Source organism: Cokeromyces recurvatus, assembly GCF_025118155.1.
Source record: "Cokeromyces recurvatus strain NRRL 2243 chromosome Unknown BX663scaffold_12, whole genome shotgun sequence".
In the NCBI taxonomy this organism is placed as follows: domain Eukaryota; kingdom Fungi; phylum Mucoromycota; class Mucoromycetes; order Mucorales; family Mucoraceae; genus Cokeromyces; species Cokeromyces recurvatus.
This window is the reverse complement of record NW_026251398.1, coordinates 143,246-157,790: the sequence shown is the minus strand read 5'-3', so window position 1 is coordinate 157,790 and position 14,545 is coordinate 143,246. Positions and strand designations below refer to the sequence as shown.

Sequence of the window (14,545 nt, the reverse complement as noted above, 5' to 3'; positions counted from 1 at the left end):
ATAAATAAATATATAAAAAGATGTATTTACTTTTTATTATTCAAAAGATATTCTGATATTGGAGTAATAACAAACTTATCTCCTACAATTTTTAAGGGATCTTCCTTTAAATTTTCAAAGACCACAAATGCAGCTTGAGGGTTATGACAGTCATTTTCTATAATATATTTTCCATACCTAGAAAAAAAATCATGAGCAAGTTCTTTAGGGAAATGTTGAGTGGTTGTTTTGGCAAGGACATGAAAAGTATTTGTTTGATTCACTAAGGGCTCAGGGCTGACAAAATCGAAACAACTAAAAGCAGTACGAACGAGTGCTGTCTTATTCATTATATCCGACAAAATTTCATTATTTAGATCGACTCGAATGGAGCCATAGTTATAGACCTCTTCTTCAATAGGCTTATCCCATTCCGAATCCTCTTCATTTTCAGATTCACTTATTTCCCAACCATCTGCATCTACTTTACGTTCCTTTCCTTCTTCTTCTTCTTTTGTATCATTTTCTTCTTCTTTGTCAAAAAGACTATATTTGTCTGGATGACGGGATTTATCAAGAAAGGAGACAAGTTTTAAAAAGACAAAACCTGTCATATAAGCATCGCAACCGGCTTCATGTGCCATATCGGTCAGATAACGAGGAAAAGCAGGATGCATATCAATATGAGGATTTTTGAACATACTTTTGCTTGTTTCAAATCTCACTGTTTCTAATGCTGTCCCTGTACCAAAAATAGACTTTTATTGTTGTTGTTAATATCGTTAGACATCCGTTATGTATTATAATTATTATTCCTTGTTATTAAAATACTTACTTGGAATTCAGGCATTGAAATACAAATATACTTAGTATCGATCATCCTACAAGAATAGAAAGAGAAACATTCAATACACGGGTTATCAAAAGCAAACATAAAAAAAAACTTTTTTTTTCTTTACTTTGGAAATAATTTGTGAGCTAGTGTTTTAAATTCTAACAAGGTGTCAGGTAAAGGTTGAACAAATTGACCAATGATATGACAGATATCTAGAAGCATGTTATGACCTATAACCAGCTTACGAGATTTAGATATCATATCGATTACTTTTCTAAATCCAATAGCTATTTCACAGTCCTTTTCAAACTTTTCCTTCTTTTCCTTTAAACGATCTTCTTGTTGCTTTTTGGAAAGTCTTACGACTCGAATAAAGCCTTGTAAGCCAATTGCAGTTAAGCCATCAAATCTATTACAAACAATGCTGATTAAGATACCTCATTGATTTATATTATTATTAATGTTATCATTATTATTACTTTCGAACTTCTTGATATAGAAGTCTTCTTTGGTATGCATTCTTCGTTGTAATATTTACACCATCTATATCCTCTGCTTTAACTGTTTTTGTTGTTGTCTCCACTGGCTTACCATTCCATGTTTTTATCCATTCTTGAATCTTTTCTCGAGCCTCTTCGACAAACTTGAGCTCCTGTTCATCGATTGGAATATCGGGTATATTCTCGTTCAATTTCTTACTTGCCTCCGATACAAATTCCTTTTCCTCTTCTATAGTTAAATAAGGTATACCCTGATAGACCCATTTGTTAAAATCAAATGATTGTTTTGTCAAAAAATCAAATGCCTGTGCTTGTGTCATAAAGAGTCGATTTGTAGTGACTTGACCTGTCATACTAGTAGGAAAAATGTAAAAATTGAAGGGCTTTGCGATATAACGACCTGTAGGTTCATCCCAGGTAAAGGTACAAAGACCAAATTGAATGATCAAAAAGCGTTCAGTAGCTTCTTTATATTCCTTATAACGATCCTCCATTGAATAAAGTCTAATGGAGGTAGGTGGGCGATGAAGACCTACAATAATTTTATAAACGTTAGATTAACGCGATCCTTTCCCCATCCCTCCTCCCCCCCCCTTTTTTTTAATTGATTGAAAGAAAAAAAGTGAACCTGATAACTCTGTGTCTACAGCTAAAAAGTCACATTCACTGATGGCCTTTTCAATTGTAGGTAATTTTTGTATAAACTGTTGTCTAGAAATCTCCATAATAATATACAAAAAAAGGAAAAATATAAAAAAGAAATATTAGAGGCGATCATACTTGCACAGAAAAAAAAAAAAATCGGAAGGGTACTGCTACTACTTTTTATTAGTGTTATTTATTTTTTCTTTTGATGATCGATGAGTACATTTATTATTATACGAAATAAGTAGCTATTCAACATAAACCCTGACATCAAAAGATAATTGGATTCTCTTCTACAAGTTAATTAACTTCTATTAAAGTTAATGATCATTGTTAGAAAGTTAACATTTGGTATATCAACAATGATAGCACCAAAGCTATATTACAACAACTTGCTATCGATACCCACAGCAGTAATCATATTTTAGTATTAATTGTCAACATTATTGACTTATATACAAATATTTTAATATCAATAATGAATCATTTTAATTAGATGGAATTACTTGTTACAGAATGAATTACATTGTATTGCTCTTCAAAAGAATTTTAATCAAACTATTGAGTTAATAGTGCAATTGCATACTAAAAAGTAAAGGATAAAAAAGAAAATAAAAGAGAATAGCAAGTAAATAAATGTTCAAAAAGATAATCGGAATTGATGAGTAAAATATATTCAACATTAAAGAGTCCATTTACAAAAGCAAACTATGCATTAGGGGAATTAGGTCGACAACAAAATAATATTTATAATAATTTGACTCTGATTATAAAAGGTCATATATGTTATTGAACAACATTAAATCAAATACAGGTATTGAAAGAAGTCAATAATGGTATTTATACAAAATAACTATGTTTTATTTTATTTTTTTACTTATTGTTCTTCATGAATTAAATATTAACCTATTTCACAATAATTATCTTATTCTTATTATCAATTTGATAAAAATATATTTATACACATATATAACATCAAGAATTATATCCTTCAATGTGTCAATGCTAGTGAAATATTCAACAAGTTATTTATAGCTGGGAAACAGGAACAAAAAAAAAAGGGACCTGAAATAGATCATTTTTGAGTGAGATAATGTACGAGTATTAATGTTTGCTCGTAGACCAAGAAATTTAGTGAATGAATCGGGAAAGCACGAATTAAGGTGACAGTAAGGCCTTTGTAAAATCCAGTTAATTCATGTTGTTTATAAATATCTTGTATGAGTTGAAGGGTATATTTGGGTTTAGACGATAAAATTTCTTTCTGTTTTAATGTCTTGATTAAATCAAGCGGAAAGATAACAATCCAACACATAAGACCACATAGACCACCTGCTAGAAATTGGGTAAGTGGGCCTGCTGTTGATGCATTGGTAGTTAAAATATATTTTATCGTTTCATAACCACCAAAATAAACACCTGTTCCTATTGTGTCTCTCACTACGCAAAATTTGTCAGTTACTGTTGCATATAATGTAGCTATGTACGTATCTATAAATACATATATAATAGTCATACTTTACTCAGATGAAGCGTAAATCCACTGTAAATACCGAATATTCCTTTTTTCTTTATAATTTCTTTTGCTGAATACCAACTAGATGTACTCGAGAATTGTTTATTATCTTCTACTATGTTATTAATAGACAGTTGTAAGCTGGTTCCTGTATTGAACTTTTTACTTTTATTTTTTGTAGGAGGTTTATTGTTTTCCATACTATCATGCATCATCACAGTAGTACCTGTTGATACACTACTCGCCTTCAATAATAAGAACTCCAATTGCTTTTGTACTTTGACGAGTTCAAACGGGCAACTTAAGGCAGCAATAAATGCACCACTTACTGAACCTGCTAAAGTAGATGCAAACATGGTAGATATTAATGAAGGACTATTCATAAATTGTGCTGGATGCAGTGTTTTATAATGTCCTTTGGTATTTTCATATACCGAAAATGAAATTGATTTTATAATGCTAACAGTAATCAAGGGCGGCAAGACACCTATATAAATAATAATATAACTATACATACATAAAATAGAATAGAATAGAAGGATTTGTTATAATTGTTCTTAAATCTAATACCTCTAAAGAAGCCTCGAATACCTTCTTCTTTATATGTTATTTTAATACATGTAGTGATAGAATTATAGCTTTGTGTTTGTAATCTTGTTTTAATGGAATCAAACTATTAAAAAAAAAAAAAAAAAAAAAAAAAAAAAAAAAAAAGAGGGGAGGAGAGAACATTATACATATATAATGAATAATATGTGCATGTCTTTCATGTTATTACAGGATATCCTGAAACAACACCAGCAATAGCAGCTGAGGAAGCAGCTACAATGGTCCTATTTGCTTTAGATATATTTTTAAGCTTCTTATTTTTTTTTTTTGTTTTTGATTTATTATTATTATTTACCCCATAAGATTTCTTTAAATAAAGAATGAAAATGGAATGGATGAACTTTTCTTTTTTCATCTTTTGACATGATGTATAAAATAGAGAGAAAAAAAAAAAGAGGGGAAGGGGGAAGGGGACAGTTACTCCCTACTAACAAAAAAATTCATTCATGCGTTCAAATAGAGTCACATGATAATAATAATAATAAGAATATGTCTATTTTCTGTATTGTCTTTATTTTTTTACATACACACACCCATACCTATTATTATTATTATACATTTATTAATCATCATTAGATGATCAATTTACCAAATTCTTTCATTATATCTTCTCGGTTATCTAAACTTGAATCAAAGGACATTTTACGGATTATTCACATTGCACAAGAACGATGGGAAGAAAAGCAAATTAATAAAAAAATAAAACTTAGCCCCGAGCCCATATTGACTGTAGGTATTGCTAATCCACAAGAATTACAACAAGTCTTGTTAAAGAATATTCCCATTATTCATATTCGATCAGAATGTAAATCACTTCAAGCAGTACAGAAGAGAACTATTCGATATCAGAAACACATTCATAATGTCTTGATTGTAGTTAGTTCAAGTTTGTGGGGTTTATTTTTTTACTATACTCGATATCATTTGATGAAATTATTTAAACAAGGCCAAGAAACAATTCAAATTTACCCTTTCTTCAACAGTAAAAGTACAATTGTTATACCCAACTTTATAGTAGCTGGATACTATTTAGGCATCACTACAGGCTTAAGCTTATTAACTGAGCGTGTATTGAGAAGAAAGAGACGTGAATATGAATTCTATGAAAAATATGGTGAATTTATTCTATTAAGGAATGATATCCTTTTTAGTAACAATCGTTTTTGTATAAATACTGTTATTCCTTATTGTTTCATTGGTGTATCCATATACAAATGCCTTAAAAAGGCTCATTTGACAAAGCTTCCTTTTATTATATCCAGATAATAATTTTATTATTATTTGTTGAAAGGATTCATTTAAATGAAGACTTGTTACATAGTTGACTGCATGTCTTTGTAAATGACTGTTATTCTCCCAATAAACAATATTGTTAACATAATATATAACACAAGCCTATATACCGTATCTTTCAAATTTTTTGAAGTATAAATAAAAAATAATTGAAATATCAATTAGAGTTATTTGAAACAAAAAATAAAGAAATTATTTGGAAAAAAAAGTAAAATGAAAAGGTTAGAGAGAGTGATAGATAATAATATAATATATACTACGTACCTGTTAAGTAAGGGATGCGAAACCGTTATAGAGATCGCATATATTTAAGAAGATCTTTGAAATTCACGAGGTCTTTTATTTTTATGTTGTGCCATGTATGTAAAAATGTAGTTTATGTTTTTAGCAGCCATCACGCCACGATTCCATACCGTACTGCAAGAGTTACACTTGAGTACAGCGTGATTCACCCAAGTACCTTTATATATACCTAAGAACCTTTAGTATAGCAATAACGATTAAATTGCCAAATGCATTATATACTTGTAATAATAATAAAGATAATATCGTTTTCGTCTGAGTACAGCATGGAGTTTACGCTTCGATTTGGTTGTAGTAATATTAGTTAAGTTTCGATTTTTGCAATGGTTACATGTTTGACTAGTCAAATATTCATCAACATAGATAAAAGTGTTTTTTTTTTCAATTCTTTAGATATTTTCTTAATTGCATCCATTATCCTTCTAGTAGGAGCAGGAAGTTTTTCTTTCATAGAGCTACCAAATTTAGCATCACCAAAGGCAATAATTCTTTTCTTAGATAAGTCGGTAGTCTGGTTGTCTTTGGGAGCAGTAGGGATCTCTTTCTTCTTATCAGAAGTACTAGAGTCAACAGCAGTGAAAATATCAGTTTGTCGAAGATCTATAGCCCAAATAAGTGCATTGTTGTTTTTGACATCAACAGCCAAATTCATAGGAATCAATTTATCAGTAGTAGTATTCTTCTCTGACTTTTTGGATTTCTTTTTAAAGTGGAATTCAACAGAATAACCATTTGTTTGAATTAAATCCCTATGTCGATATACGTTTTAGTAGTTGGAAGTTGTAATAAGAAAAAAGACTTACCAAAATAATCTGTTATCATTATCAGTGTTAATATTTCGTTTAATATCTATTTTCGAAAAATTAAAAAGAATTGAGTACCATTTTTTAAAATCTGTTTCGTTAGGATTTTCTGGAATACTCTCCTTATATTCTTCTTTGTCATCCTTTACTACCTTTCTTGCAAGTTTCCAAAATGTTTGTTAATCTTTTTGAACAGACTTGGCTTTGCAATCGTATAGTGGGAGTAAACCTTACCTTTTTTTTCTTTGGTAGTAGAAGCTGTATCGATTGCCTTTCCTTTACTTTTGTATTTTTTAACAGGAGTAGTTTTAACAGATAAAACTGTGAATGTTGTTGTCAAAAAAAAAATTATAAGTGATCACCTTGTTCAGTGGACTGTTTTTCTTGGACAGTGGTACGCCCTGTTTCTTCATATTCTTTATATTTCTTGAATGATAAGTTTTTTTGACCTTAATTTACATTTTATCAGTTTTTACTTTATTAATTCAATATAATGAAACTTACTTGTTCTCTTGCGAAGTTTTATTTGAGGTTGAGAGCCAACAAATGTCACTGGGAGTATAGGAAGTCTATGCACCGCAAAGTTTCATTTCCATATTTGGTCGGTCATTGAAACTTCGATATTATGGCTCCAAAATTGGCAGGAACAGTGGTAGAGTTGGGCACGTCACGTGACCAACATTAAGCTGCTTATTGCTCGTTTAGCTTCCAATTCCAAACTAACTTGTGGGATATTTTTTTTAAAATATGAAATAAAAAATATTAGAAAATAAAAAATAATATTAAGACAAAAAGAGTCAACGAGACCGAACAATAGTTCTAAAGTCAATTATTTTATTTATGAATTTAAATTGATGGGGGTATTTATAAGAATTGTTAAAGAGGTCTGAGGATAAGATATGAATCAGAAAAGTGTTAGTTACGACCGAATAAGGTATGTTGTTGACAATGAAGTGTTAGTGATTTTAATATTATTAGATGGAGCGGATCAAGAGAGATTTAGGATAGAATTTCTTAAATAAATTCATGATCCACATGTTTAATTATGAAACATGACATTATAAGTCAGCTCATTACAACTTGGTTGTCAATTTAAAAAGTAAGTATAAACCGGATTCAACTCTCTGTGGTTAACGGGTAAGTCAAAATGCAAATAAGACTTAAAGAAGATATTAAATTAAAAGACAAGAGCAAAGATACTGTTTATTTCTGTTATGATTGTAATCGTCCTTGCAACTAAGTTAGTAGAAATAAATCATCATTGATTACATAGTAAAGAGGTTATTCAAATAAAACTATTGTATTGTACTTCACAGCATAATATTCATTCTACATTCAGTTTTAATAATACTCATCGTTAGAGTATTTGTGCATTAAAAATAATTATATACAGGTCATACATATTATATATACATCTATAATATTAAATATTGTTATGTAATAACATCTTAGAGGATGATAATAATAGTAGCTTATAAATAATGGTATTGTTATAGCTGGAATATTCACTATGAATTAATATTAACGCGTTGATTACCCCAGAAATAACAATTGAGTATATTTTTAGTAACAGTGACAACTCAGGGAGAATAAAGATAAAAACATATTTTATTATATGCAGAATTATTTGGAGACATAATTCGTGCTTAAAGGCTTTGTCATAGCAGCATTTACTTATCTAAATCACACTCCTATTAATATCACTTACCTTGCAAAACATATAAATAGCCCTTGTCATTTTTCCATATTATTTTTTTCTTGTACAATTTTTGTATTATTTTTTCCTGAATAATAAACTATACCGAGTTTTCACAGACTTGTCTTTCCTATTCTTTTACACTCAAAACAGCCTCGTCAGTACAAAATTATAGCAGTATCAGTGCATGGAAGATAATATTCCAAAGCCTTTTCCATTGGAACCCAATATCCAAGAAATCTAATATCCAAGAAAACTTGTCTTTGGCCAACGTTCTATTTTTGGCTCCGGAGCAACACAGAGATGCAAAGATGGCAGTATTTGGCCAGGAGCTTCTTGATGAAGTGATGTCACATCAGACAAAAATGCTACTTGACAAGGTGTCTTCCCTTTGCTCTGAATTTGCCTCAACCGACTTTATGAACATTGTTGACGTTGTTTCTGCAATTGATGCAAAATCCATGTTTTGATTAGCAAAAGATAATGGAAGAAGAATAGACAGAAGATAAGTCTGTGAAAACTTTGTATAGTTTATTAAAGATAATACAAAAATTGTACAACGAAAATTGTATGGAAAAATTGAGGGCTGTTTATATGTTTTTACAAGGTAAGTGTTATCAATGGAAATATGATTCAGATAAGCAAGTTTTACTGTAATAAAGCATTTTACAAAAAACATCGTCTTCGAATAATTCTGCAATCAATAAGATATATTTTTATGTTTATTCTCCCTGAGTTGTCGCCGTTTCTAGAAGCATAACGAATCATTATTATTGGACTGCGACACATCAATATTAATTCTCAGTGAATATGTCTAGCTGCAACAATACCAATTATTTATGAGTTACTATCATTATCATTGTATAAGATCTTATTACTTAACAATATTCAATATTATCAATGTATATATGATATGTATTACTCAAGAACAATTATGTAATTGAATACACCAGTCATAATCCTGTTTGAATTATGTATACAATTATTTTTATTGTTCGAACATTCTAACAATGACTATTATTAAAACTGAACGTAGAATGAATATTATGCTGTGAAGTTCAATATACTAGTTTTATATGAATAACCTCATTATTATTTAAATAAATGATGGTTTATTTCTATTAACTTAGTTATAGAGATAACTACCAATCATAACAAAAACAAACCTATCGCGGACCAGGGTTCATATGGTGAGGTCGACTTGCAAACACGATTCTATAATCCTTTGCTTGCGTCAATGATTGCGGTTATAACTAAGAAAGTTATATTGCGCTGGCCCAATAAAGTGGAGGAAAGTGCGCCACAAATACGTCCTGACGCGATCATTTCCACTCTTTCCCAGCTTAAGTTTGGTAGGTCCTTGGGCTATGGTGAAGTGAAACCTGGAGACGATAGCACAACCATCCAATCACTTTACGTCGACACAATGAAGCTTGCTGTTTGTTTTGAGTTCAAAAGACAAGGAATGAGAAAAAAAGAAAAGACAAGTCTGTGAAAACTCAGTATAGTTTATTAAAAGAAAAATAATACAAAAATTGTACCAAGAAACAAAAATAATATGGAAAAAATGACAAGGGCCATTTATATGGTTTTCGCAGGGTAAGTGATATTAATAGAAGTATGATTTGGATAAGTGAATACTGGTATAATAAAGCATTATGTGTAAATGTTGTCAGCGTAAATGCTGTCAGCGTAAATGTTGTCAGTGTAAATGTTGTCAGTGTAAATGTTGTCAGTGTAAATGTTGTCAGTGTAAATGTTGTCAGTGTAAATATTATCTCTAAACAATTCAGCTTGTAATAAGATATTATTTCTGGAGTAATCAACGCGTTAATATTAATTTACAGTGAATATTCTAGCTACAACAATACCATTGTTTATAAGCTACTATTATTATCATCCTCTAAGATGTTATTACATAACAATATTTAATATTATAGATGCATATATAATATGTATAACATGTATAAATAATTGTGTAATTGAATATAACGGTCATAAACCTATTGAATTCTTATTATTACAGAATATGACGTATATAATTATTTTTTTAATGCTCAAATACTCTAACAATGAGTATTGTCAAAACTGAATGTAGAATGAATATTATGTTGTAAAGTACAAATACACTAGTTTTATATGAATAACCTCTTTATTATTTAAATAAACAATAGTTTGTTTCTATTAACTTAGTTGTAAATACGACTACAATCATAACAAGGGTTTTGTGGCATATTGACAATCCTATAAATGCAGGTTGAGAATAAAGATGAAAGATAAATAAACTGATGAATATTGAACAAATGTCATACACAAAACTTACATATCAGCAATGCCTTCTATTACATTTGCCCGTAAATCATTCATTGTAGAGGCCAGTGTCAAAAGTTGGAGTTTTGCTTGCTTGGGACTCATAGATTTTGCATCAATTGCAGAAACAACGTCAACAATGTTCATAAAGTCGGCTGGGGCAAATTCTGAGCAAGGGGAAGACACCTTGTCAAGCAGCACTTTTGTCTGATGCGACATCACTTCATCAAGAAGCTCCTGGCCAAATACTGTCATCTTTGCATCTCTGTGTTGCTCCGGAGCCAAAAATAGAACGTTGGCCAAAGACAAGTTTTCTTGGATATTAGATTTCTTGGATATTGGGTTCCAACGGAAAAGGCTTTGGAATACTGTCTGCCATGCACTGATACTGCTAGAATTTTGTACTGACGAGGCCAATAATACAATTGTCATGTATATGGACTGTCGGAGTAGCTACTGATGCTGGTGCTGATGTATCCAGGTTGTCTTTGTTTGGAGTTGAAAAAGGTGTGTATGCCGCTGATTGAATCGGAGACAATGAGTCAGGCGTGCCTGTGGTTGCTGGAATTGGTGGGACATGCGTGAACGGATTGCCAACTGGTGTAGAAGGTACTTGCAAAATCACAGTAGCAGGCACTGGTTCAGGTACATAGCACTTCACCACTGATGACCTGATCTCTTGAGTGTTGGGAATCAAGAGATTGTTTGCAGCCTCTGAGCAGTTGTCATTTGTTTTTGCTAAAGCTTCGGCGCGTCGTTGGTTAACCCAAAACTCAGTACAGTCTATGGTTTTTCGCCATGCTTCAAATTCGTCCTGAAGTCCACTTCTGTACTCTTCTTGTATATGAGATTCCAAAATCAATTTATAACGGGTATGGCAATGCTGGCGGTCAGAGTGCTTGAACGCGATTGCAAATGTTTTGACATACATGTTGGCTACATTGTTAATGCATCATTAGACATCAGCAGCCTTAATGCGTGTTCACTTTTTGGTTGATGTCAATGATGACGTCCTGCGCTTAACTTTACTTTCTTTGGCGTGCTTCGTTTCTGTTTCCCAGTCTTTATCCATTGATTCACGAAAGCAAATGAAACGATCATTAAAAAGGAGCGTTGCTAAGAGCGGCTATTTAATTTTCGCAACGCGTCAATAAAATATTTTTTGGGACTTGTAATTTTTATTTTCTTGCTCACCTTTTGCAAAAACATTGAGATACTTGAGTCAGTAGGCTGTGCATTTGACCAGCAGAACCTCTCTTGATACCAACTCTTGGAATTGCATCACTAAGTGATCTGTTTCTTGGAATTGTGTTTTCTTCCTTTACAAAGGGTGTACACTATTTTGAAGTTTTGTCCGTGAATTTAACGCTACATTTATTATTTTTTATAGTGTGATATGAATAGATGTCCAACAATGACGTAGAATGAACTACACCGTGTGCAACATTCGCAAAATTAGTCACAGCTATTTCTAATTGTAGTGGAAATATAGAAGTTTAATGCAAACAATAAAACCTTTTGACGTAAAACAAAACAGCAGAATGATAATGTATGACTTTACTGATATTTTATCCGACTCTCTTGACTAGTACTCCCATCACTTTGACTACTTTATAAAAATATAATGTTCTGATTATTTATTGTTCTCATTGACAATGGTATCTCCAGGATGCTTTTGTGCTTTTTGCGCGTTTTGCGCGTTTTGCACGTTTTGCGCGTTTTGCACGTGCGCGTTTTGCACGTTTTGCGCTTTGGTCATGCGTAAGACTTTGGCTATGGGAAAACTGAATATGTATATATTTTTCCAAATATTTTTAAGATTGGAGCAACTCGGTCAATATAAAAGGTTTGTATAATTGTTCCTCTCTTAAATATAAATCAATTATATTCATGCCATTATTTCTACAAGGTTTGGAAGCAACGTTCATTAAAACAGACTGAATGATTTTTAATAATGTAAGGAAACTTATATCTAGCCAGTTTAATCATAGTATAACACTTCTTTGAAAAATTAAAATGTATGTTTTGTAATTTTTTTTTCAATAAGGTTCACACTTGTTTATTTTTAGTTATGAATGAACCAAGCTAATCAATAGCTTTTAAAGGGATTTCTGGACCATTTGATATGTGTTTTGATGATAATAAAGGAAGAGTAAGATTACCATTACTGGAGACAAGCATGGTGCCTATAGACCCATAGGTGCTCTCTTTGGCCTTCATGCTACAAATAAACAAACTTCCTGGTATTGTATTTTCTTGTTCCATTTGGGATGCCACCAGAAACAGGAGAATTATATTGAATTAACAAATGGTATCTTAGGTTAAGGATACACTATGACAAGTAACAAAGACATGAGTATAAAACCTGCTTTTTTTTAGATATAGTAGATCTAATAGCCAACAAATCAGACACAATAAAGATTACATCTTTTACAATTAGACGCTCATCTTTTCAGGCTCTAAACCACCAAATGACTGCTCATTTACTGGTAGGAAAAAGATTTACGATATACAGAAAATACTTAATAATCTAACCTAACTAGCTTGCATTATCCACCGGTCTATCCATGCACATTCAAGCTACAGCCACTGCGTTAGCCCCCATTCAGATATATTACTTACTCACTCAACACTCATTACGAATCAAGAATCAAGAATCAAGTATGACATGCTCTATCCGATTGGGACAAACTACAATCCCTAGCATCAAAATGTCTTCAAGAACTACAATGGTGGTAAAAAAAAAATCTTTGGGATGGTCAATACTTTCTTCTGTAGACATCACAACGCACTAATTATGCCAATACCTGTGACATGGGTTGCAGTTGCAGCTTGTGACTGAGGAACAAACAATACAGAATCGCCTTTAGTCATTGGGTACACTAGGAAGTCCCTCTGTCAATCAGCTGGAGAGAACTCAAAGTAATATTTCTTACATTACAAATGCCTTCCTATCTCTACAACATGTGAAATGTGATTTACATGGACAAGATAGTATGTACACTATAGTCCAACAAAGAAGGTAATACTCGAGCCCCTTTCATTGATAAAATTAGCAATAACTCTTTGGAAATGGTATCTTTAACGAGAAATTATCTCCTCACATACAAGAAAAGAACAATATAATAACCAATTACGAAACATGTTATCTCTTTTAGAAGAGCAATTAGATGATCCAACCTTTCATTTTCTAAACTATAAAACAATAACAACAGCAACAACAATGGGGGAGGGTCAAATGGCGTGGATTTCTTTAACGATCGGATAACAATTGAGCTACTAAAGTATGCCTCATGGCTTCCTCTAAAGAGCAGTCTCTCTCTCTTTCTCTGTATGTGTGTCAATACATCTAAAATCAAATGAAGTCTTATTTGAACCCACTATAGAGTTTGATTTTTCGTTGTCTTCAAAAAGGATATTTATGAGCAATCATGATTACTCTCTAATGGACAATTACGGTATGGTTCCCCTATATCCTTCCCTTAATCTACACCTATCTCTACTTCTCAATCCGTCAGCTATAGTGCTCTCATCACCGGACAGTATCAAATTAATGACTGACAATAGCTGGATACTTGCTGTGTGGCAATTATCCACCCCTCCCTCTTCCTCATCTTTCACCGAACATGTGAATACTTTTTTTTTTTTTATCTGAAGAATAAATCAAAATGTTTTTCTATAATCTGCCTTGTTAGACAATTTATCTGTCTAGGTTAGGGTTATACGATTTATATACAACAATAATTATGAAATGGCTTTTATATTCGAGTGTGTCTCGGTGAAATCTATTAGAATTAGTTCGACAGTTGTTGTAATGAAAAATAATACAAATATGTGTATATATAATAACTTTTTTTTTTCTTTCAAACAAGATAATAATGTCTATCAGGGCTTCCTTTTATGATCATTATTTTAATTTTTTGCCGACTTTTATAATAAAACGACCATTATCAGATGCCTTTACTATTTGAATGAATGAAAATAGTGTCTCGTTATTAAAGTGCGACAAAGTTTTATTGAGAAAAAGAAGATGTAATACATCTGGTGATGACTTGT

The 14,545-nt window shown here is 31.6% G+C and overlaps 6 protein-coding genes across 6 annotated transcripts; 1 reads left to right on the top strand and 5 right to left on the bottom strand.

The window, feature by feature from the left end:
• Positions 1-26: 26 nt before the first annotated feature.
• BX663DRAFT_551747 (ribonuclease H-like domain-containing protein) lies at positions 27-2,039 on the bottom strand (the record flags this gene model as incomplete). The annotated part of the gene is made up of 5 exons (XM_051531304.1): positions 27-737; positions 815-860; positions 939-1,223; positions 1,294-1,846; positions 1,943-2,039. 5 exons carry the CDS (start codon positions 2,037-2,039, stop codon positions 27-29), a joined length of 1,692 nt encoding a protein of 563 aa, XP_051382866.1.
• Positions 2,040-2,816: 777 nt separating this feature from the next.
• Positions 2,817-4,725, bottom strand: BX663DRAFT_568791 (mitochondrial carrier domain-containing protein; the record flags this gene model as incomplete). Its single annotated transcript, XM_051532107.1, has 6 exons — positions 2,817-3,450; positions 3,483-3,962; positions 4,046-4,148; positions 4,254-4,308; positions 4,608-4,623; positions 4,674-4,725. 6 exons carry the CDS (start codon positions 4,723-4,725, stop codon positions 3,035-3,037), a joined length of 1,122 nt encoding a protein of 373 aa, XP_051382865.1. The 3' UTR covers positions 2,817-3,034.
• A 1,065-nt stretch (positions 4,726-5,790) lies between these two features.
• On the bottom strand, positions 5,791-6,332 carry BX663DRAFT_508726 (uncharacterized protein; the record flags this gene model as incomplete). Its single annotated transcript, XM_051527528.1, has 3 exons — positions 5,791-5,837; positions 5,958-6,019; positions 6,040-6,332. Coding segments are annotated over 3 exons (402 nt in total), but the record flags the coding sequence as incomplete, so codon positions are not given.
• A 3,030-nt stretch (positions 6,333-9,362) lies between these two features.
• On the top strand, positions 9,363-9,560 carry BX663DRAFT_412235 (uncharacterized protein; the record flags this gene model as incomplete). Its single annotated transcript, XM_051522305.1, has 1 exon — positions 9,363-9,560. A coding segment is annotated over one exon (198 nt), but the record flags the coding sequence as incomplete, so codon positions are not given.
• A 769-nt stretch (positions 9,561-10,329) lies between these two features.
• On the bottom strand, positions 10,330-10,903 carry BX663DRAFT_508723 (uncharacterized protein). The gene is made up of 2 exons (XM_051527527.1): positions 10,503-10,903; positions 10,330-10,423 (listed from the first exon to the last, which is right to left on the bottom strand). Exons 1-2 carry the CDS (start codon positions 10,742-10,744, stop codon positions 10,369-10,371), a joined length of 297 nt encoding a protein of 98 aa, XP_051382862.1. The 5' UTR covers positions 10,745-10,903; the 3' UTR covers positions 10,330-10,368.
• A 196-nt stretch (positions 10,904-11,099) lies between these two features.
• On the bottom strand, positions 11,100-11,348 carry BX663DRAFT_416183 (uncharacterized protein; the record flags this gene model as incomplete). Its single annotated transcript, XM_051522353.1, has 1 exon — positions 11,100-11,348. A coding segment is annotated over one exon (249 nt), but the record flags the coding sequence as incomplete, so codon positions are not given.
• Between the last annotated feature and the right edge of the window lie 3,197 nt (positions 11,349-14,545).

Bases quoted from the DNA above. Each gene is read 5' to 3' on its own strand.
- BX663DRAFT_508723 (XM_051527527.1), bottom strand. From the start codon at position 10,744: ATGACAGTATTTGGCCAGGAGCTTCTTGATGAAGTGATGTCGCATCAG. The intron at 10,424-10,502 runs GTAAGTTTTGTG...CTGCATTTATAG, and splicing joins ATAGAAGGCATTGCTGATAT to GATTGTCAATATGCCACAAA.